The sequence below is a fragment of the Lathamus discolor genome, chromosome 11 (genome assembly GCF_037157495.1).
Source record: "Lathamus discolor isolate bLatDis1 chromosome 11, bLatDis1.hap1, whole genome shotgun sequence".
Taxonomy (NCBI): Eukaryota; Metazoa; Chordata; class Aves; order Psittaciformes; family Psittacidae; genus Lathamus; species Lathamus discolor.
Window position 1 is genome coordinate 6,063,609 of NC_088894.1, and position 22,698 is coordinate 6,086,306.

Here is a 22,698-nt window from a genome sequence, read left to right on the forward strand (position 1 = left end):
ATCAGATATTTCTCCTTTTATCCTTGTTACATTCAAAGGGTCACTAAAGTATTGCCTGTGGAGAACTCTAGCATTGTTTTCCAAGATCTGACTTTGTGCCATCTCCAGTCAGCGCTTACGCTCATATGTGCTTCCTTCTATCATCATATTTAATGCTTATTTTAGTGTCTTATACACAATTGGCCTAAGACATACTATAGAGGTAACTACAGTATGATTCAGCTATTGTCAAGAGCTATAAACAATAAAAAGACATAAATCAAATTCAGTATTAAATCTCCAAGTCATTAGGAAATCACTTGACCTTCCTCTCTCACATATAAAGACTCCCTTGTAGTGAATAATCTGTGCTAGCATATCACAGGGTACTTACTAATAAACCCGACAGAGATGCTCAGTTCCTGCAGACCCCTGATATCTGAAGAGCCACAAATGCACTGCATGTTTCATTACGGAGCTCCTAATGCCTATCCAGCCCTGGACTTTGAATGCATAGAGTACACAGGGGATAATAACATATATCACATTTGAATACAGCTGTTAAGCATACACATGATTAAGCTTCACTGAGGACCCAACTCATCTCTTGTCAGAAGTACAATAACCAACAATTTCCAGGTAGGAGGATCAAGGTACAAAATACAACTGACACAGTTTCTTTGACTATAAAATGGTTCTTAGTCTTTTGCTCTATTCAGTTTATGGGTATTTGTAAAGGTTCAAGGAAATTAAAAAAGTTTTTTTTATTAGGGAGGGCTCTCAGTGACATTTATAGTTTAAATTGCAAACAGAAATGAAGAGGAAGGAAAATGGGGAGGGAAATTAACTACCTTTTTTCCTGACCAAGAGCTGATGTTTTACTTTGCTATCTGAGTCTTTCTACAGCCTGCAGCGCTATGATTATTATATTGGCCAAATTAGCCTGATTACATCTCTCTTCTTTGGCCAAAGCAAACTTCCCCCCTTCCCCCCCAGCTTTCCATGAAGACCCAGTTAAATTACATGTGACTGATATGACAACCTTAATACTAATATCTTTGCTCTCCTTTATGCTCTTAAGAGGAAAACAATTGACTACTCCATTCTCATTCAGTTATGTGGCATAGAACAACCTTAAATCATATCAATCTTCTTAATATATGGGGATGTCAAACGCAATTGCAGGAAACAGTTCTGAAGGACAACATCCCTTGTTGTGAGAGGCCTGATTATCATTCAAACCACTCTCACTTTATGTCATTTTGGCAGTACAGAACTTAGTGTGACTGTGAATCAGAGCATCTACGTGTAAGACAAAACCAGAACCTGCACCTGACTGATGGTGATCAACACGGCATGCTCTCCCTTCAGACTGCTTTAGACTATCAAAGCTGAATTTTTCATTTCCCAAGCTAGAAACTCATCTCTGTAATAACAAGGTAAATGTGGAGCAACTACAACATCTAAAGACAATGGTGCAGTTGTTGGTGTAAAACTCTAAATTCATTTTTCATTAAAATCATACCACACCTATACTGCATTAAATGAGATCAACATTGCTTTAAATGTCTTCCAAAAATCACAAGAAGTAGGAAAGATCCCCAAGAACAGCCAGTTCACCACTCCTAAGACTAACAAAGAACTTTCTTCCTTTTTATGCTGGCAAACACCAAGTTTTCACCAAATGAACAATAACAGAAAGCATAAGTTCAAAGAATCAGATTATGTTTACTTTTGTTGTAATATTTTCTAGATAAATGTCTTTTATTTACTTTTAAATGGAACTGATGAATTAAGCTGCTTCTCAAAGAAGGCAGTATCTTAACATTTTCTTACCTGTGCAATAAGCCAATCCACTAGTTTACTTGCAGGGATTACTGATTTGTAGGTCTTTAGGTGGTAGTCACGGTCTCTAAGAAAGAGAATTCAGGGAAAATCAGGACAGAAAGGTAAACATTTCTTTTACACTCTAAACCTCCACATTCTGTTGTTACCTACTGCCATTAAGTTGAGGAAAGAAGAATTGTAGATGAGGAAAAAATGAGACTTTCAGCCACATATTAATGAATAAGAAGCAGATATCCTTTAGAAGAAAGGCCCAGCTTTTAAACTTTTCTAACAACTTGAATGAGGAATATATTTCAGATCAATACAGAGCAGTGTTATTTCAAATTTCTCTAGATGTTGTTTCAAGCCATCTTCAGTGAGCTCATACTCCTGCCAGAGGCAAACAGGACGTGCTTTTCACAGATGTACTGAACCGCTGCTTTAACTCAGGTCAGAATACTGCCACCACTGGCTCTGTTGAAAGTCGTGTTCTTCTACCTGAAGGTCACCTTCTAGTTTCTACCCTAAATCCATTTGTGTCCTGCTTACACTTACTGGCTCGATGCCAGCCTCATCTGTAAGCTTAAACAGTTCTTCTCTAGTGTTTACCCATCAATATATTCATAGACAGTGACCCTACATATTCTCGCTGGTCTCGTTTTTGTTGGGCTCACTGAATTAAGCACCCTTCAGCCTACTGTGTCAGATAGAGATTCTCCTGATTCTCACCTGTTCACATTTTACTTCCTTTAGCAAAATATCAAAGAGGCCAGACACAGAATACACAGTGTGCTTTTATGGCATTACATAATTTCAGCCATTGTAAATAAAACGTGTTGTATTCATGCCTTGTAGCATAACTTGCACCACCTCATACATTGCCCTTGTAGACAGCAGCACTGTTCCTGAAATAAGGAAAAGAAACCCTATTGTAACTTGCTGCTGTTTTCTTCCATTCCTCTTCTCAGAGCCATGGAGATAATTGATGGTTTTAGCCTTTCATAAAATACTGGTAAAGAATTTTTTGATACAAATATAAGAGGACTGTGTGGCTCCGGACATTGGGCTCTAGCACCTTTCACCTCCAGGTCACTGGATTTAATCCAGGCTCATGAGAGAATGAAAAGCTCTTTCCATTTTAACGCTGTTTACTGGCTCATGTGAAACAAGTTTAGTGGTCTTGATCCAGTTCCTAGTTCCGTATCACAAAAGCCATTACCACAATTAATTTGCATTAATTGGTTCCCTCTTGTTGAGAGCCTCAGTAGTGAGGCCAAATGCTGAATGCACCATGAAGAATTAATTCCTCTCTCACCCTTGGAGGTGGTCCTTCTATTTCAAGCTTTAAGTCCACTGGCATGGCTGCGGAAAGAAGCTTTCACAGCCACTGTGACTGTTTTATAGTCCGGATGTATCTATACAGCAGCTCAAGGGAAGACTTCATTCTTCAGTTCTGTCAAATCAGCACCACACTACTTGATATTTCCTTTTTTCTAAATTCTAACATCAAACCACCATCTAAAATTCATCTTACTCATGTCCTTTACTAATCATCTACAGATACAAATATGTTGCGACTGGCTTTTGTGAATACCAGCACCAGAGATGCCTGTGTGTTTGCAGAATGCAGGGTGTGAGAAATTAGAAAGGGAAGCAGGAGTTTCAGAACTTGGAAAAAAAACAAAACAGAAAACCCATGACAGCATTTCCAGAAATCTGTGTCCTCAGAACAAAAGCTTTCCTCATAGTGCTTACACACATTTTTTGACTTCTCTTCCAGTAATGTGCTAAACCCAGCACAACACTGTGGGAGTTTTCTGCGCAATTTTTCCCTCTCACACTCTTATCTTGAGAAAATGTGCTTTGAAATGTCAGAACAATAAAGGAAAAGCATTAAAATACTGAGTACTAATGAGAAGGGGGTTCCAGATTGTGAGAAGCAACTCCCAACATTTTCATAGAGATGCTGACATAGGGCTAAAGTTCTGAATAAGCTGGCATCAGGATCTTGGTCCAAGGCCTAGTCTTTCACTGCTTGCAGTTAAATGCTTTGCAGGATAAATATTTCAACATTAGTTCACTGACCTTTCCCCCCCATTTCAATCTAGCCTGAGCAACAGCAGAGCATGGATCCTAGAGGGTCATCCAGAACCACGAGCTACAGGTGAATAGCTAAATATAGATGTGGGAACCACCAAAACTTTGGCAGAACCTTGCTACCTCACAGGAACTAGAGGAATATATTCTTCACAGGGTCTGGCCCATCTATGCTGTGAAGTATTGTCCATCACATGTGTAAGTGGGAGCAAGTTCTTCCATCCTCACAACTTCCCTGAAGTAGACCAGAGACATTCAGAACCTTCTTTGCATCTAAGATCTTTCAAAATGTTTTACTTTTTCTGTACCAATCCCCAAAATAGCTTTGTTTCCTATGGGATCTGTTTCTTGTCCTCAAAGTACATCAGTGTCAGAGTTTACTTAAAGAAAATTATAAAGACAAAGGCTATGTGGAAACTCTCACGTTTCCAGTGAAGACAACTAAGCAAAAGTACATCCCAAGGTTGCCCACAAAATAACGGAATTTTGAACTTCATGATGCCTCGAGATCCTCTTGGCACATGCACCTGCTACTCCAAGCAGGTCTGCTGATTTACTAGAAGGAAGGTCACATCAGAAAAATCAGCCTCATCAACCTTGCTTAGCAAGATTGCAGGGATCAGCAGTCCAAAAATGACAGATAAAGCAGTGGTCCAAATGCACAGCAGAAAGTATAAGCTTGGCACAAGTAACTTGGCTAAAAGTTAGCTCTTCAGGTTAACATTAGGCTTGTCAGAGGCAAAAAGACATGTCAGGAAGATATGAAAGGATGACAGCCTAGGAGATTCAGTTTTCTCACAGGGAGATAAAAGGAAGAGTGAGTAGGAAAGAGAACAGTGGGAAGAGCCTAAACATACTGAGTACGTTAAGCCCATCCAGAAGGATCCTCAAACTTCTGGAAGTCTGCTCTTTTTCACTGGTGGTACATAGTTTAGATTCATGCTGTCACTAACAAAGATTAATCCTGATATGAGAAGATTCTCCAGCTGGGGTTCTATTACAAAAATAGCACAGTGATAAAACACCACAGGACAGGCCTATGGCAGTTACTTTGTCCTTGCTGATTCCCTAAAGCATAAGACTACAACCCTTTCAGTTTGTGGGTAACCTGAGGGCAGGAAAATGTTTTTGAGCTTCACTTACCATTATTCCTATCTGCATGTGAATTGCCATCTCAAGGGGCGAGATGTGTATGTGCAAACACACACATGCATATGCATAACTATTTTGCCTACCAAGGCTGCATCATGCTTTCCTGCTCTCTCCATATCCTTCAGGCTAACTGAAATCTCTACTATTAAAGGACAGCTATTCTGGGGGAGAAAAGAGAGATCTAATTAGGCAAATTTATAACTGACGAACTGTAACTACCTTTGCAGCTCCTTTTAGCATGACAATGCTCAGTGAAACAATTGTACAAATCAGGGACAAGAGGTCAGTTTTGTTGAATTTGGGACTCCAGCCATGCCCACAAGAGGGGTGGTTTTTTTTTTTCCTCGTTTTTTGTATGTAAAAATTAAGTTTTTAAGTAAAAATGCCTACTTTTCAGTCATAAACAGCTGAACAGAACACATAGATGGTTTAGGGTAGTTTCCATTATAGGCCAGAAATGTTCAATCTGATGTCACAATAAGGCAACAACATTTGAAATCACGTCCTGGGATCTGGGAGGACAGTTAACTAGTGCTTGCGGATTATACCAGTCTTTAGCATTTATTTTTATAGCCAAATTCTGAAGATTCCACTCAGAATTTTCAGGCATTTTCCAAATTACAGCTTCAGGTTTTATTTTACTTGAGAATGGTTTTTGTTTGTTTAGGGTGCCTTGAATCACACTGGAATCTGTTTACATCACTTTAGCGTATGTTTACATTTTCTATAACCCAAATAACACAGCAGCTACAATCACACCACACAATCTGCCCTGAATCAGTAGTCACTTACTAATCTCACCCACTTTAACTCACAGAAAATACCAGAGAAAACAAATAACCTAATGCCATGCTAAGAGCTCTTGTGAACTGACAAAGGAAGCAAATGTCAGGAAGACTATTAACATCAGCCTTTCACTCTCCCAGAACCCAGTTCCAACATTTTCTAGCAGTACAACTACAGATCTAAACTGTGTAGATAGAAGGGTAGTAAAAGAGCCAAGAAAATCCAGAAACTTACTGTTTATAGTAAGACAGAAGAAAGATTTTAATAGTAACATGGTGTCCTTTTAGCAAAGCCTGGTAACATATACAAAAAAATCACGAAGATGAACTTACTTTACCACTGGAGTATATAGGCAGTGTAGTCGGCAGTAGAGCCTCACACCCTGAAGAAGGAAAGATGCATCATCAGTTTTTTCCTTTTCAAAGGAACACTGACTAGTTAAAGCTAGCAAAACCTGGACACTGATGTCTCTACTCAGCTGAAATTATCTATTGATTAACTGTTTTTCAAAACAGCTCCCTTATCTTCTGTCAAACATTCTTTCTTCTTTCCTGCCTCCAGAAGCCAAAAAAAAAAATAAATGTTTTTATCTCTAATCACCTCCATTCCAACATTTTTCCATTAATCCCTCCTCACAATTAACCCATGAACTAATGTCCAGAAGAAAAAATCCAATTTATTAAAAGGTATGTGGATAGATACGGGATCAACAGAACACATCTGACATACAATTATCAGGAAAGGCAGTTACATATTGATCTCTTCTATCTGCCTGAACCATAATGCCCAGATTTTCAGCAGACATGCTGTATTATAGTCTACTGCTTTCTTTTAAGACCTTTTCTTACTATTATATTAGGATTGTAATCAGCAGTCTCGTGTGCAGCCATGACTGTGTTATTGCTAAGCTTTGCTTCCTCTCCCTAGAGAGAATGTCTCCTATGGCATTAGGATGGATAGCTTAATACAACAAAGATTAACAGCATTAGGGGTCTCCTATACAACAGGACATTGACATTCAGAGGTGGAGCAAACTCTTCTGATACAAATCACAAGATTCCAAATAAGAATGATAATACAAACCTTGGACATGATGTCTTCCAATTCACTTCTTGGCTTGTATGTTCCATCATCATAGCGAAATCTGTACATCACCTGCTCATTCTTAAACTGGTGCTTATCTGAAACTAACACACCAGCATCATAATTAAAATTAGTCTTTTCTCCCTTGCCATGCTCTGCATAGGCCAGTTGGTACATCTACACCCAAGGATTTGCTGGTTTCTATAATTTTTTGAAGACACAACACAGTCTTCTTTTAGTTAAACAGCAAATGCCTCAATTTCAACATTCAGGTGAGTTTAGCTGCAAAATGCACATTGAAGGAATACATTATATAGGTCTTAAGTCACCAGTGGTTTACATTTCTGTACAATCTCTTGGCAACCAATTTAAATAGGGGAGCTATGTAATTAGGCTACTCTTGCTCCAATACCTTGAGCAAGATGCATCAGGTTTGTTTTTAATGTCACTTTTAGTTAAGAATTCCTGATGTTAGTGTCTCCTATGACAGTTATTGCTAGACATTGAAAGATATTTGCAGTGCTGCATTTTCTTAAGGAAATACCCCTTGAGATTTTGGTAAATCATTAAAGTATCCCATTAGGTGTCTTCCAGTGTAGAAAGAACTTAAAACTTAAGCACCATCTTGAAGCCCTTTCCCATATTCTACCTTAAGCAATCTTCTATCTTTTGTTTTCACTTGGCATAACATTACTGTCAGGTGGAAACTGCTGATCTCTCACAGCCTGCCTGAGAAACAGGCCATAGAAGATTGCTAAACACTGAGCACTGTGCTAAGTGCTGAACTCTATGTGTTTTATCACTCAATTTCCTCAGTATCTCCTTTAATTCTGGCTATTTTATCTTTTCAGCTAGAATTGCTGATGTGCAAGTTCTGGTACCTGTCAGAGCAGAAGTGATCAGAACCTGAGCTGCTGTGTGCCAGACATGAAAGACACTTTCTGCAGACTCGATTCTCAATTGGATTTAGAAATACAAAATCCAGAGCATGCAGACACTCAAAGATGTCAACAGTTTATGCAGCTTAGAGATTCCACTGTACCCAAATGGATATACACCAGACCTTGCAAACTGTATTTTATTCTGTGAATATATCACCAAAAGCCGAAATCTTCATTAAAGACCAGGATATCCTATCTAATGACGGGATAGTCTTAAGAATTTCTGGTCTCTGCCTTCTCAACAATTATCCTACCCACTCTGCAAGCGGCAGACTAAATCTCAAACTGCATCCTGTATTACTCTTCTAAAATGCCCTTCAACACAACACTTCGAGGTCATCTGGGTGTGATGAAAAAATATGGTGCATCAGTGTTTGCTAGCTGATTGCCTAATCAACTGGAAAGATCAAATCCCACAACAAACCCTCCATCATCTCTTTCCTTTATGACAAGCAATCTCATTAGACTAATGACCCATCATCTGGAGCCCCTCCCTTTGTTTGTACCTGTGCCCCATTCTGAAAGAGCACAGCTCAACTATCTTCTGTATTGCTGATGTCTCACATGGAAAGCTGTATTTATGGATCACTGCAGATTTTCAAACACATAGTACAAAGGAATACACACCTGATACAGTCCTCAACAAAGATGTTGCAGAGAAATCAAGCAACTGCAGGCATACACACTTTCATGTTACCCAGCAAGTCCTGTTTTCATGGCATAAATCTGCCCACTGATGAATGGCAAAAGCCACTAAACATTTTGAGGATCTGATTTGTATGGTACAGGAAAGTATTTGAACATCATGGGAACAGTCGCAGTCAGTTTTCCACCCTCATTTCCAGGGCATTACTGAAATCTGACATCTGTTCATGGCATGGAGCACTCACCATGATGAATGATTCCATTTTCCAATAGTGCCTGTCCCAGGTTGACCCCTTCCTCTGGTTTGCTTATCTCTCCAATCTCTGTGAGCCACGATACAAACTCACTGCAAAGGGAAGCAGAACAGAAACAATTAGCTTTTTCACTCTGAATATAAGCAGACACATGCCTCTGCAAGCCATCAGGAGACTTTGTCCTTGAAACAAGTGTGAAAACTGTTTTAAGTCATGATACCTCTAGTAGGTGGACTGATTTCATACATTTCTGGAGGAAATGCTCTGCTCAAGATCTAGATCTCCTATCTGTGACTCTTCCCACTATTTTCCCCCTCGTTCATCATAATTAGCATGCACACAAAAGGAAAAATAACCTGGTTGGATCTATCAAGATGCTACAAAACCTTATCCTGTTGAGCAATCCAGACATCCAAGGGGGAAAAGAAAGGCAAAATTAACCTTTAAAATTGACCTTAAAACAAGTTGAACAGTAGAGAAAACAGCTAGTTCTACCCAAGCTATTCCTCCAAGCAGCGTTTGTGGTCTTAGTTATGTATGCTTACTGTTCTTCACTGGGTCTGCATTGTGCTGGCTTTAATGGAAGCACAGTAGGACTTAAGACAGAAGATTCAACTTACTTAATTCAAGCATAGAGCAGTAAGAGGTAGCACAAGTCCCACTGACAGGTTAATTTAAGGTCAGTTACTGGAGCTGGTGCCTGGCAGATACATACACGATGCTTCTAATTTATGGATAAAAAGTGCCAAGTCTGTCTGCTCATGCAGCACAGAACAAAACTTCTCTATGGAGAGGGGCAAAGCTGCACATATGGGCACAATAAAAGCCAAAAATGGATAGATATGTAGGATGTTACTCAATTAGAAACAGTAAGTACAGAAAAACAGACATTGCAAGCCTGATGAATCCAGCAATGCCAAAGCCCTAAGGGGCTGAGCTGCTTGCCAGGTTAATTAGTGATTATACTAGAAATGTGTTAAATTCATGGAGAATAAAAGGAATATATGAAAGTAGAGTGACATATGGGAAATCTAAGTTCAATAAAAACCTTGTCTACTTGCCAGTGTGCAGTGGGTTGCTGCTCATCAAAACCAGTATCCGTGCCTCCACCTTTGGGCTCTAAATGAAGTATTTTTAGTATCTTCATGTTTATCAGACCTGACTCATCCAAGCTGTAGGTAGCATTTGCATTTTGCCTTTAGAACAACAACAACTTCAGTACTGAAAACTCTGGTTTGCTGAGGGGCTACTCTGTAACTGTCATAGTGCTGAAAAAGCAGCAGAATCTATTCAACTATGCCAGGGGAATCCCATGGAAACCAGTAGAGTTTTGTAAAACTCTGTCGTGGTTTAAACCAGAGTACTGGAGTGGTGAGTTGGACTTTCTATCTCCTAAGGAAAGCTCATTCTTAATTTCCCAGTGATTCCAAACTGTTTCTAGAAGTATTTAAAAGCTAAAACAGTATCAACTGCAGAGGGTGGAGAAGTAAGAATGATCCTCTTCACTCATTAGTGAGAATAAAAGACAAACCCTCTCTGGAGTGCCCCGTCAGGCACATGCTGGCCGATAACTGTAATCCTGTTAAGTACCCAGGGTAGGTGCCCAGTTGCTACATATTTTTCCATCAAGTGCCATGGGTCTATGGCAGTTTACAGCACTTACACAGTGTACAATACTTCAGCAGAACAGTGCTACCCTGTGAGGTTTCCTGCTTCTTTTATGTAGAACTGTGTCCCTGGAGCCTATTTGGATTGCAGATGTAAGGCAGTTTTCTTAAAGTGTGCAACTGCAAAAACAGTTTGCAATTTTCAGTTTCCTAAGAAAGGAAAATAACTGAAAACTGCTCTCAGAGCCCTGAAAATCAAAACCATGGGATGGTTTTCTTAAGAGTTGCTTTAAGACTTATGTGGTATTTGATCTATATGCAAAATCAGTGATCGTTTACTCTGAAGGCTTTACAAGCACTAAAGAGTGCATGATCCAGAAATATTCCGAGAGGGTTTTTAGGTACATGCTGAACTGTTGCTAAAAACCCATCAACTCAAAAAGTGGATGGCAAAGCTTGACTTTTTCCTCATCTTGTTCTAAGCAGTTCTCCAGTATAATTGAGAGTCTCCTCACTGCCCAGTGCTGCCAAGCTCTGTTCTCATCTGGAATGCAAGTCAGGACACCATCTCCCAACTATAGCTCTGAAAATAAGGGACTTAGAACAGCTGGGTTTCTAGTCAAGAAATACACAGGAAAATCCAGCCCATCAGGTTTGTGCAATCTGATCAGATATGTTTGGAATCTTCTGAGGTTAACAGATCCTCTTTATTACAAGCTCAACACAGTTTCAAGATTTTGCAATCAATTTAGGGCAGTGCTGACAAGAAGCATGGCAAGCATACCATTTGCAGATATTGGCACCAACACACATCTTTCCCAATGTATAACTAGTCACATGCCTAAATGCCAGGATACCTGAGTGGTTAGGAAAATGGATTTGCACTCAGCAAGTCATTTGCTGAAGCTCAATAAACAGTCTTATAAATAAATGCATGTGATGTTTGTGAAGATGTTAGGATTAGTTCCTACTTTTTCTTCTGCAACCACATTTTCTCTCTTGCATTACTAGATGTTATCTGATATCCAAAGGCCAAGAGAAAAACTAGTCTTCTGCAGCCTTAGCGTTACTCTCAGCAGCATGTAGTAGAAAACCACTAAGTACATCTCAGCACAGTTATTAGTGACTGCCTTACCCAGAATATCTGAAAAAATGACCAGGTCACAGCCAATACACACTGTTCAGGAGAAGCCCCAGTAATGATACACAAAGTCTGCGAGTCACGACTAGATTGTCCTGGTAGAGTTGCACTCAGCTGACTTGCCCAGAATTGTACCAGCAAGTGACTGATGAAAAGATACCAGCAGACTTATTTTCTATGGGAAGGGCTACAACATTAGCACAAACAATTTTTTTGTCAGAGATCAGGATACCTGTTGGTATCCCAGTCTGGGCTCAGTTAGCCATTGGCAAAGTTAGGTCAAGTCCTCACTACGGGAATGTCAAGTGGCTGACAAGCAAACTGAGGGCTATGACCCAGACAGACTGTGGAGCATGTAAGACTACAGACATTTTAAAAGACAAAAGTAGCAGCAGGAAATCATAGGTAAGACGTGAGATCAAGCAAAAAATCCAGGACCCCACAACAGACTCATACATATAAGTGCTGGAAGAATGTAAGTTTCTGATCTGGTACTTCTTGTGTGGGAAATAGGAAATGCTATATCATGCCTCCAAATTCAGAGTTTAAAGGTTTCAAAATGGATCCAGTAAAATCAGTTGGGGGAGGGAGGGCTGAGGGCGAATTAAAAAAACAACCAAATTTCAAAAAATCAGGGTTTTAATAGTTGAAATATGACCAGTCTGTGCTACTAGACTGCCTTCTGTCAGCCAGAAAGACAATGCATCATTTCCACACCCTGTACACAAGGAATGCTGCCTGCAAACTGCCATTACAGAGAGAGGGGAAGAGAAGGGAAATGAATGGATAATCTGCCTCTCCCACAGCTGATCATTTCAGTCATAAACAGCTGAGGCAGAAAAGTCTTCTCAGGTCAACTAATGTGTCTCCCTCTGTGCCATGCAGGATATTTCCCTACAACAGCCCCATTGCTACCGTATCTAATCAGAAGTCTGATTCATCCATAGGGTCTCTTGTCTGCTGCCCCGTATGTGTCATACTTCAGAATTATTTTGTAATATCTATCCTGGGAAAGTTCTTTTCCAGGCACTAAAGCCCTGTACTTCTAACAAATGCCTCAGGATGCACAAAATTTCATTTGTGTATGTTACACTGACGAACAGGAAACTTCTAACTTTAATCTTGAGACTTGGACAGTTCTGCTGGGTTTAAACATCACCTGGTAAGCATTTGCTTGTGCACAAATGAGGATATAGGTTCGGCCACCAACAGGCCAGGGCTTGCGGTATGTTTTCTTATTCCTTTTGGTGATTTGAAACAGCTGTTAAGAGTTATTGTAGAGTAGAATGAGCTGTCACTGCAGAGCATACATAGGAATCAATGATTAATTTTAATAAATCACAACTGTAATGGGGGTTATTGGCCTTTTCAATTAAGCTGCATCAGTGCACATCTGATCTGACCTCATAATGCCACCCCCAGAAAATCCAGAGTCCATTCTTTTGATTGGAATGAAAGGGCCTTTTCAATTCAAATGCCACTTACTTGCCCAGAAAGCACTTGGGAACAGTGCTTAATTTTCTCCTCCTGTCTTTGATAAGGTTCACTTTCTTGCTCATCATCATTTGGTAGAGCTTCTCTCCTTTCTCTGCAATCATGACATATGCATCCCTCTCCATTCCCAATTTCAAACCTGGAATACAAAACAGAAATTCCTTCAGATCCTTAATATCACACAAAGTAGAATGGTTTAGAGAACATGAAGAACTTCCAAAGAAAGATGCACCTGCATCAGGGCAATCCCAAGCAAAACTACAGGTTGGATGAAGAATGGATTGAGAGAAACCCTGAGGAGGACAGACTTGGGGATGTTGGTTGATGAGAAGCTGAATGTAAGCCATAAGTGTGTGCTCACAGCCCAGAAAGCCAACTGTGTCCCAGGCTGCATCAGCAGCAGCACGACCAGCAGGTCGAGGGAGGGAATTCTCCCCCCTCTACTCCTCACTGGATAGAAGCCCCTGCAGTCCAGCTCTGGGGACCCCAACACAAGAGGGACATGGACTCTCTCTGTTGGAGAGAGTCCAGGAGGCCATGAAGATGCTCCAGGGGCTGGAGCAGCTCTGCTCTGGAGACAGGCTGAGAGAGCTGGGCTCATTCAGCCTGGAGAAGAGAAGGCTCTGGGGAGACCTTAGAGCAGCTCCCAGTGCCTAAAGGAGTCAACAAGAAGTCTGGAGAGAGACTCTGTCATGGGCCTGTAGGGACAGGACAAGAGGGAATGGCTTTAAACTGACAGAGGGAGATTTAGATTACATATTAGGAAGAAGTTCTTTACTGTGAGGGTGCTGAGGCGCTGGCACAGGGTGCCCAGAGAAGCTGTGGCTGCCCCATCCCTGGCAATGTTCAAGAGGCCAGGCTGGATGGGGCTTGGAGCAACCTGGTCTAGTGGAAGGTGTCCCTGCCCATGGTAGGGGTTGGAAATAGATGATCTTTAAGGTCTCTTCCAGCCCAAACCACTCTGTAATTCTATACCTTCTCAAAATTATTTCCTGTTGCAATTCTGGTTTTGGCCCCAGAATAACTGCCAGCATAAGACTCGTTCAAGGCATCAAAATGATTGACAGAGCATGTGACCTTCTGAGTGTTATATTACTTGACGTCAAAAATACAAAACTGCTGAAATCAAATCCACATCCTTAAATAAATCAAAACTAGAAAGGAACATTATTTTCTCCTCCTTTCTTAATTATTGTATTTACTAATACCTTAAGCAAAAAAATATATTTTGATAATGACAATATTCAGTGAAATAAATATGAATGATTTCAGGAATGATAGATAATTGGAGAGAGAAAATTTCATGACCACGTCATATGAGTTTCCACATAGCTCATGCTAACTTGAAAACTCCTGCAGTCAGGAGAACAAGCTCTGAAAACAAGAGGTGTCTATGTTACAGCTATCGTCATTACTGGCATTTGCTGGCACTCCTCCCTTTACCTTTGCAAATTGCTTCAGGACAGCTGGTTTGCTGCTGTGTAAGTTTTGTCTCTTCTAGCCTGCATAAATACTTCTATTTTCTTGAACCTGTAAATCTAGGCAACTCTGGAGTGCAAAACAGAGGCACATATTTTAGACACCTAACATTTTTGAAAACAGGCAGCCTGAATCGCTCCTGTACTTGGCACATTGGCACTTGGGTACATCCCAATGTTTACAAAGATTTACACTGGGCAAAATTTAAGTGATCAGTGTAAGGCTAGACATGAAAACTGTACACTCTTTGGGAAAAGCAGCTCACCCTAACTGGACATAAATCCTCTTGCTTTATGGTAAGATACTGAAATGAATTAATAGTCTTCTGTGTCATCAGAGCTGCTTCCTAGCTTTCTGAAAACGCTTAATGCATTTGGTTTAGAGGCTTGAAAGGCACGTTCCAGAAATCAGACTTGCACAACATTTTGTCTTTCAAATACAGTATTTCTTTCATGTGTCCAAGAGTTTTGGCTCCACATCCCCCATGGCTTACTGCTGTTAACTCTTCCAGCCTCTTTTTCCCCCAGTACTGTGATCCAATTCATCGCAAATGCTGACACGTGTAGCTAAGACTAATTTGCAATGTGAACTTGTGATAGAAAACAGCCTGTGTAATGGTATACATGTTTCCTGCTGGTCTTACATCACTGAATTCCCCAGGCTCTGATGTAAATGGCAGACTGGAATGCACATTTTACCCAACTCATCCTGCAGGATTGGGAATCTCACCAAGCTTTCTCCTTTCTAATCCAAACACTGATATCTCTGTGACTTTGTAAGTACTCTGATCCAAAGGAGATTTTCCAGTAAGGCCTGGAATGTCTGCCAGAATATCTATGCTTATCCTGAGTGCCTGTCATCAGCTGCCACATCATAAAACTGTATGACAAAAAGCATCAGAAAATCTAACTAGCCAATGCTGCATGGAAAGCTTTGAGAAACTTTCTATTATGGAATAGTTCTTCTCCCTTCCTGAGTCACCTCCCCATATCCTCAGGCTCCCTGATTATACATGGTCTGTTTTAATAATCCTGTTTTATTTCTTATTGAACTTTCTCTCTCCTCACACATTTTACCTGATGCACAGGAAATTCTGCAGAGCAGTTAAGTGACCTTAGAAAGCGAAAACTCACTACGAAATGGAGACTCATGGGACCTTTTAGAGACATGATTTAGCACTCTGAGGGTAAGAGTAAGAGCCAAGAAATGTATTTTATTAAAGAAATACAGCATGTGGAAGTTCAGGATCCTTAGAGTGGGATTCAGAACTGACCAATGAGCAAAATTCGAACCAGATTCTCTCTGTTGCCTTCAGGTAGTTCTGGATTTACACCATGCCCATCTACATTTTGAAGGTAGTATCCCTCCTATTACCAAAATGTGCATTGGGCTTCAAACATGATCAAGTATGTTAGAAATGGTTCATATTCTATGATAACAAATAACACTGCAATGTTCATTGTGTTTAGCAGATTAGACACAAAGTACTGTAATATTAAAACTAAGTTTGGATTTCAAAGGACATTAAAGCATTCTCTGCTTTCATGAATCTTCAGTGACAGATCTGTAACTTTCTTAAACATCTAAATCATTATTCCTTAGCAAGTATAAGACCAAAAAATGAAATTGATTGAATGTGATTTTTTCAACAGTAATTCAGTGCCTCAAAGAAACTGCCTCTGGTAAATAAAAATGTTTGATAAATACAGTGACACAAGTCCCTAAAACCCCCAAGATGCACATTCAGAAATACTTATTTTCAATCTATGGATTTTCTTTTTCATTAAGGATAGATTTTAAATCTGCCCATGGAGGTAAAATGCAACCTTTTTCTCTCAGATACTTCTGCATGTATATACATTACACCTCTATGCACAAGTTCATTCAGTGCATTACAAAATACATTATCTACTTACTCTCTCTCTGCTCCCTTTCCTTGATTATAGCATCCAGCCATTTCTGTTTGTCCTCTGCAGTCTTGGCCATACAGACAAACCACTTGTTCTTGGCTGTGTTATGTATCTTCCAACCATTTGTCACAGTGTAGCCGTTGCTGTGGTAATCTGCTGTAAAAACCCAAAGCACAATGTACACAGTGAACAGAAGGCCTTCTACTTCAATTAAATCAGCATGGGACACCTTAACTAAAAACGCCTGACTTCTGGAGGTGTTCTTCACACACCATTCTTAATGATTGTCCGTGTGACTGGTTGTTACTTACCTGTAAGTACACATATTAACAGAAGTATCCATAGGCTGTTAAACTGACTGTTTCAGCCCTAAGAGTGACACTGTAATTTCATCTCAGAACTAAAACATTTAAAACATCATGACATCAGTGCAACAGTCGATGAAGTTTGTTCAGGTTATTTGATCTGAACTTTCTAGGGACACGCTATCTTCTTGCACTGTAAGGATTTTTGCCCACTGGACATGGCAACTCTTTAAGTGTCAACTGTTTAAAGGCCATAATATTAATTCCTGACTTATTACTGTAGGAGGAGGGGTTGGTTTGGACTTTGTAGATGAAATCAGAACACAAGAATCGTTCCCATATTTTGTTCAGGGACACATTCCATACTACTGATTTGAAACTAAGACTAATATTTGCTAGTGTTCTAAATGAGATGATTCAGAAGTTCTGTTGTTATAGCTGTAATGGCTTAAGATGTAAGAAAGGAAAGGATGGAAAGAAGATAAAGTATCTTTGACTAAATTAACTTGGATTAGGAGAAAAAATAGACAAGATTCTGGGTACACAAACTCTTCATAAGGTTATTTCAGAATGAAGGACTAGTGCCTGAAAGCATGTCCAATCTTTCAACAAATGTAAGTTGGTCTAATAATAAAGGTACTAGAAGCTGCGTAGCTTGTTTGAGATTTCATTAAAGGAGACAGAAAAGTACATTTGTACCACCTTGCAAAATAATAACTGGACTTGCTGTGTTGTTAAAAGACAGTATTTGGTCTCATACCTGTTCCATCTTCCACATTTTCCACCTCCATGACTTCTGTATTTATTCGGCCTCTGAAGATATAAAGGGAGCCGTTGATTGACTTTGTCCTTTTAGATGTTTTTTTCCCAGTAACCCTGCAATTAGGATTTAGACTGTTAACACATAAACAAATAGACTAACGTATATATATAAATCATTCTGAGATATGATTATTAAAAAAGGATTCTGATATAGTGTTTTGTGGTATTTGACCACACCTCTGATTTTGAAAAATTTGACTATTCCATCAGCTCAGAAAGATAAGTGTACAACAATGTCAGCACAACAATAAAAAGCTTATTTTGCAAGATTAAGTGAAGACTGGGATGCCTTCAAGCTCTACATTCTTGATGACTGACTGAAATGCCAGTACAACCCAACTGCACATGGCTCTGGGATGAAAACTGCAATATCCCCTGATAAAATGTTACATTTGCCCCTTTTGTTTGCCTAAAGCTTTGATAAATTTGTGGGATGTATATCAAGTTTCAAATATGAAATAAAATATGTAAAGAGGCTGGTGTCAAATGGCCTGTCATATTTGTGTTACATGTCACTGTAGGGGGCATTTGTGAAAGTGCTGCTGTGGTGACTTTGCAACAAAGTTTACATCGTTATCCATAAGCTTTATAGTGTCTTTGTTGAAATGTCTTATAAAAAGAATCATCAGGAAGGCACTTTCATTGCTAGTTATGTTCTGATTTTTATGTTTATAACAGGCTTAAAACCATCCAACTAACACCTGCTGAGCTTTAATATCTAAGAACAACTCTGCTATATGAACCAAAACACAACCAGTCAAATGATCATCATTTAGGATGGCAAGTGTCCAACCTCTGTGCAGTGAAGGGACTGCTGTGGCAACCTGCCAGGAGCTCATAAGATTCAAGAAATATTGCAATAAAAAACAGCTGGAGAGAAAAAAATCTGAGTGAAATATCTGTGATAAACTGAGGTGAGAGGAGAATCACCAAGTTCTTCTGAGCAATTTTTCCTTTTACAACTAGTTTTAGTGACAAATATACATTTAGTGATGACCATATATTTACATCCAATCAGACTGACAGGGATGGAGATCTTGGAGCCATTAGATCATTTCCTAAAGATGACTGTTGGAATCTAAAGAAAAGCTATCCTGGCAGCCTTAGCAAAACCCTTCAAATACTCAGCCCATTTCTCCACATGAAATATATTGTTCCTGACATCAGGATTCAATTTAAACAGCTGTCTATGATCCTGCTAAAAACACAAAACAATACTCAGCTCTGAAAATCTATGTCATCAGTTTGTCAGACTTCCCAAAGCTTCTGCAAAAGATGAGATTGCAGCCTTAGACTGAAAATCACAGATCGCATTCTAAGACACATCTTAAACTGGTCTCAAGAATGCTACTCCTAATTTACCCTATTGTGAAAAGATACGATGCCTAAATTCTAAACGGCTGCATTGTTGACTACTTATCAAAGACAGGTCTGAATTCTGATCGCATTTTTGAGTTAAGAAAAGCTCCAGTGATTTCTGCAAGATAAGCTCAGTGTGAGCTGAGAACCAAGTAATTCAGTTTCAAATTAGGAACAGACACAGGCAGGTTTTTGGTGGTACTGGCTTTTCCAAAAGCTGTGTCTCACTAACATGCCAGTTGTTTGTTATGCAGCTGGCCAAATTATCACACCAGCACAACTGGATAGACACTAATTTCCATCCTGGACTAATTATAAATAGCAGCTAAACAGGAGAAAGAGCTAAAATTAAAGTTGCTCAGCAATTCCTAAATATATCTTTTATACTAGGCAATTCCAGCAGACTTAATAATGGAAATCAGATTCTGAACATTTCATCAGTTCAAGCTACATTATTAGACAAAGATAAACACTATCAATCCTCTGGGGAAATGAGAGTGTTAAGGCAGCCTCCTCCAAAATCAAGCCAAACTACAGAGTAGCTCAGTAATGTCTCCTGTACAAAAAAAGAGTTGCTTAAAGCAGAACATTTTGTTTTCTAAACCTTAGTATTCCGGGAAAAATGCCTGGACAGCACGGGAGGGGCTCTGCTAACCTGAACTACAAACGGAATGAGAAAACCAGTTTCTCAGAGCTTTAAAGAAGTAAAAGATTAGATATCAAATTGATTTCTTCAATTCCCTAAGGAACAGTTTTCTGTCAGAAGACACAAATTTATGAACTGCTTCTTGTGGAAGTTTGGATTTTGACAAATCTGGCAGAGTCAAAATTATGTGTTTTTCTTACTTCATTTCAGCAGAGTCAAAAGGCTTCAGTGAGATACTCTTAAAAGCCACTTAGATACTCTTAAAAGCCACATAAGTTTGAATTGTGTAATTTTCTTTTCAATTTAAATATTACATTGTAATAATTTCTAATGTAGATTTCACCTAATAATTTTTATTTATGTTGCATAGTTTCAGCATTGTCCACACAAATTCCAAACATTACTGAAATTATATTTACCAGCTTAATGTTTCAAAAATTTCCACTGAACTGGGAAATAAACCCAAATTTTCAGAGATGAGAATCTGGAGAGAACACTCTGGTATTCCTAATTGGGTTGGCCATTCTACTTGGCCACCACCATTAAAGAAGTATAACTTGAAGGAGGAGGAGAAGAATCTGGAGTGTAGAGAATGTATGGAAAATTCAGGGAAGACCAAGCAAATGAGACTGGAGCTTGTGCAGGTGAAAAACTTACGGACTGAAATACAGTGTAATTGGCTGCATTAGCAAATTGCCCTCCACTCTGACAGTGTATTTTAATAATAAGCAGTAGGTGTTAATAACGCTTGGGTTTTATAAGGTGGAATGATGCAAAAACTGTAGACACGCAGAGCACATGGCTGCAAAAGCTGAACAGCAACTTGCTAATCTTCATCTTTTCCTCACTCCTCTGTGTCCTGCATCTATTTAATGCTTTCTTAGTCTTCCACTTTCCCCTTTCTTGGCTTTATATTGGTTTTCACATCACCCTTGTCTGCTTGGAGTAACCTCACAATGAAAGCTGGCACGGCCTCCTTCTACACATCACTCCTAGAGACCCATCTGCTCTGGGAAGTTTTCCAGCTGTAAGAAACTCACTCTGTTTTTTCTGCACTGTATCAACTGCTGTCTTTGGATTATGTATTTCTCAGGGTGGGGACCCCATTACTGTGTGGCATATTTATCCTACCACAGACTGACTTCTTTCTCATGTTGTCTAAATAACAGCAATGCTCGAGAACAGAGGGAAATCACACCTGTGACTCAGCCTTGCACAGCAACAGGGAATACACTGAGTGGTCAATAACTGATTATGTTTTCTGCTTACAAAACTTCTGAATGGTCCATAAGCATGGAGGGACTCACCTGGATTTCCTCTTGCAATAGACCAGAAGATTATCAAATAGAAAGAACATTCTCTCCTGGATGTTTCCTGCTGAGATTTTTAACAAAGTCCCTTGGAGCAAGAGCTGTGTGCAGATATCAGTCAGATTTGACCCCTGAAAAAAGAAAAAGTTATTGTTTATTTTTAACTTTTTTGTGCATGTACTGTGAAGGATTTTTACTAAAACACTGCTATTTTATCTGCATGTCATCAAACTGTAATGTAACTGATGCACTCAGAAGAAAGAAGTCCTCAATTTCTTAATGTGGCTAAACACATCATGTTTTCTCTGGATTACAAATATTTTTTTGGGTCCTCAAACACTACAATAAATCTTCCCTTTTGAACTCCAGACACAACCACTTGTTCTTCTGACTTGTTACTATCTCCAGGAGAAATGACTGTGTCTCCGAATCATGACCCCAAAGGCCTACTAGTACATACACAAATAGGAACAGAAACCAACTGACCATACAACATAAAAGCATGCTCCTCATGTGGTTTGCCCATGGAGAAATCAAACTTTCGTAGCACCTCAACATCAAATACTCAATTTTCCAAAAGATACCCAGAACCAGCAGAAGAAATGAGCACAGCAACATTGGAGCCAATGTGGTACTGACACTGCGTAAAATTATCTGCCCTATTTTGTGCAGGAAGTAAAGCAAATGATTGCAACAGTTGCTTCTCACCTTCAAATCTAAGAATCTTTATTTTTCAATCAGCCCCATCACTATGGTATCTAAATATTTGATGCACTTCCCGTTTCCTGTTGACCTCGCTACTTCTCATTTATACCAATATGAGAGGTTTTTCAATAGGAAGAAACAGAGTGAGAAGATTTGTCTGACGTTTTCAGTGACAAAACAGAATTTCTCACCAGAAAGGTGAGAAATTGGTCCTAACTGGGACCAAGCTGCTGGGGTGGGGCGGAAGAAAGAATGAAAACAACATAGCTGGTAAAAATGCAAATTACAGCCCAAATGATTGATCTGCCTAAGCACTAACACATCTCTTAAAACTCCTGTGCATTTCAGACCTGGAGAATTTGGGGATACATAGCAATTGTGTAAAAATCACTCACAATGACTCACAAGAAGAACTCCCCAAAGAAAAAACAATATATAATTAACAGAAACAGCATATTAACTTGCTCTCCACTAAGCAAGCAAAAACACTGTATACGAAAGTATATAAACTGTATACATGCATCCTCTACTTGTCTTCCTCCCCCCCACACATTTTTTTTTTAGCTAAACTTTGTTTCCCAGAAGGATTAACCAGAATCAAATTGATCTGTCTGAGGTTAATCCATAATATACATCTGCAAGGATTCTGTGCATTCCAGAAGAATGAATATGAGCAGAGTTCATTTTGCTGAACCTCTGCATAAGCTGCAGGCCTTCAGTAGCTTCCCAGATTTGGCCTTTAACGTGTTCCCTCATTATAATCTCAGAAAGAGACTGAAAGAATGATGCCAGGATACGCTCAGTGTATGACAGTGATAGTGACAGTTGTATTAGAGAAGGAGATGCAGATTGGTGGGTGGACATGTTGAAGAAAATATGCTGAACTGAGGAAATTGCTCTAAAAAACAACTCCTGCTCTTAGTATAGCTACAGATGACTCTCAAGAACAAGAAGAGACTCTGCAGAAGCAAAAATATGTCACAATTTTCTTTGTGCTGGAAATATTGAGGGTGGCACTGATGGCAGTAGGATGAAGATCAGACCAGGGATGTCCATTAGGACAGCTGGAAGGAGTGCAAAGTCTTAGACACCAGTGAAACTGCTGGTCTGGTTAAACAGAAAACTTAAGACATGGTAAAGCCTGTTCCAAATTATG

The 22,698-nt window shown here is 39.5% G+C and overlaps 1 protein-coding gene across 3 annotated transcripts in view; it reads right to left on the reverse strand.

Moving 5' to 3' along the window:
- The window catches only part of PREX1 (phosphatidylinositol-3,4,5-trisphosphate dependent Rac exchange factor 1), a 156,514-nt gene that overhangs the window by 45,395 nt on the left and 88,421 nt on the right, over positions 1-22,698 (reverse strand). For all 3 annotated transcript variants that reach the window (XM_065691149.1, XM_065691148.1, XM_065691147.1), the window contains exons 7-14: positions 20,835-20,968; positions 17,461-17,576; positions 16,402-16,551; positions 12,998-13,145; positions 8,756-8,856; positions 6,925-7,028; positions 6,174-6,223; positions 1,816-1,891 (exon numbers count right to left, since the gene is read on the reverse strand). In XM_065691149.1, coding sequence (XP_065547221.1) covers positions 1,816-1,891; positions 6,174-6,223; positions 6,925-7,028; positions 8,756-8,856; positions 12,998-13,145; positions 16,402-16,551; positions 17,461-17,576; positions 20,835-20,968 — 879 coding nt within the window. The remainder of the gene's footprint in view (positions 1-1,815; positions 1,892-6,173; positions 6,224-6,924; positions 7,029-8,755; positions 8,857-12,997; positions 13,146-16,401; positions 16,552-17,460; positions 17,577-20,834; positions 20,969-22,698) is intronic.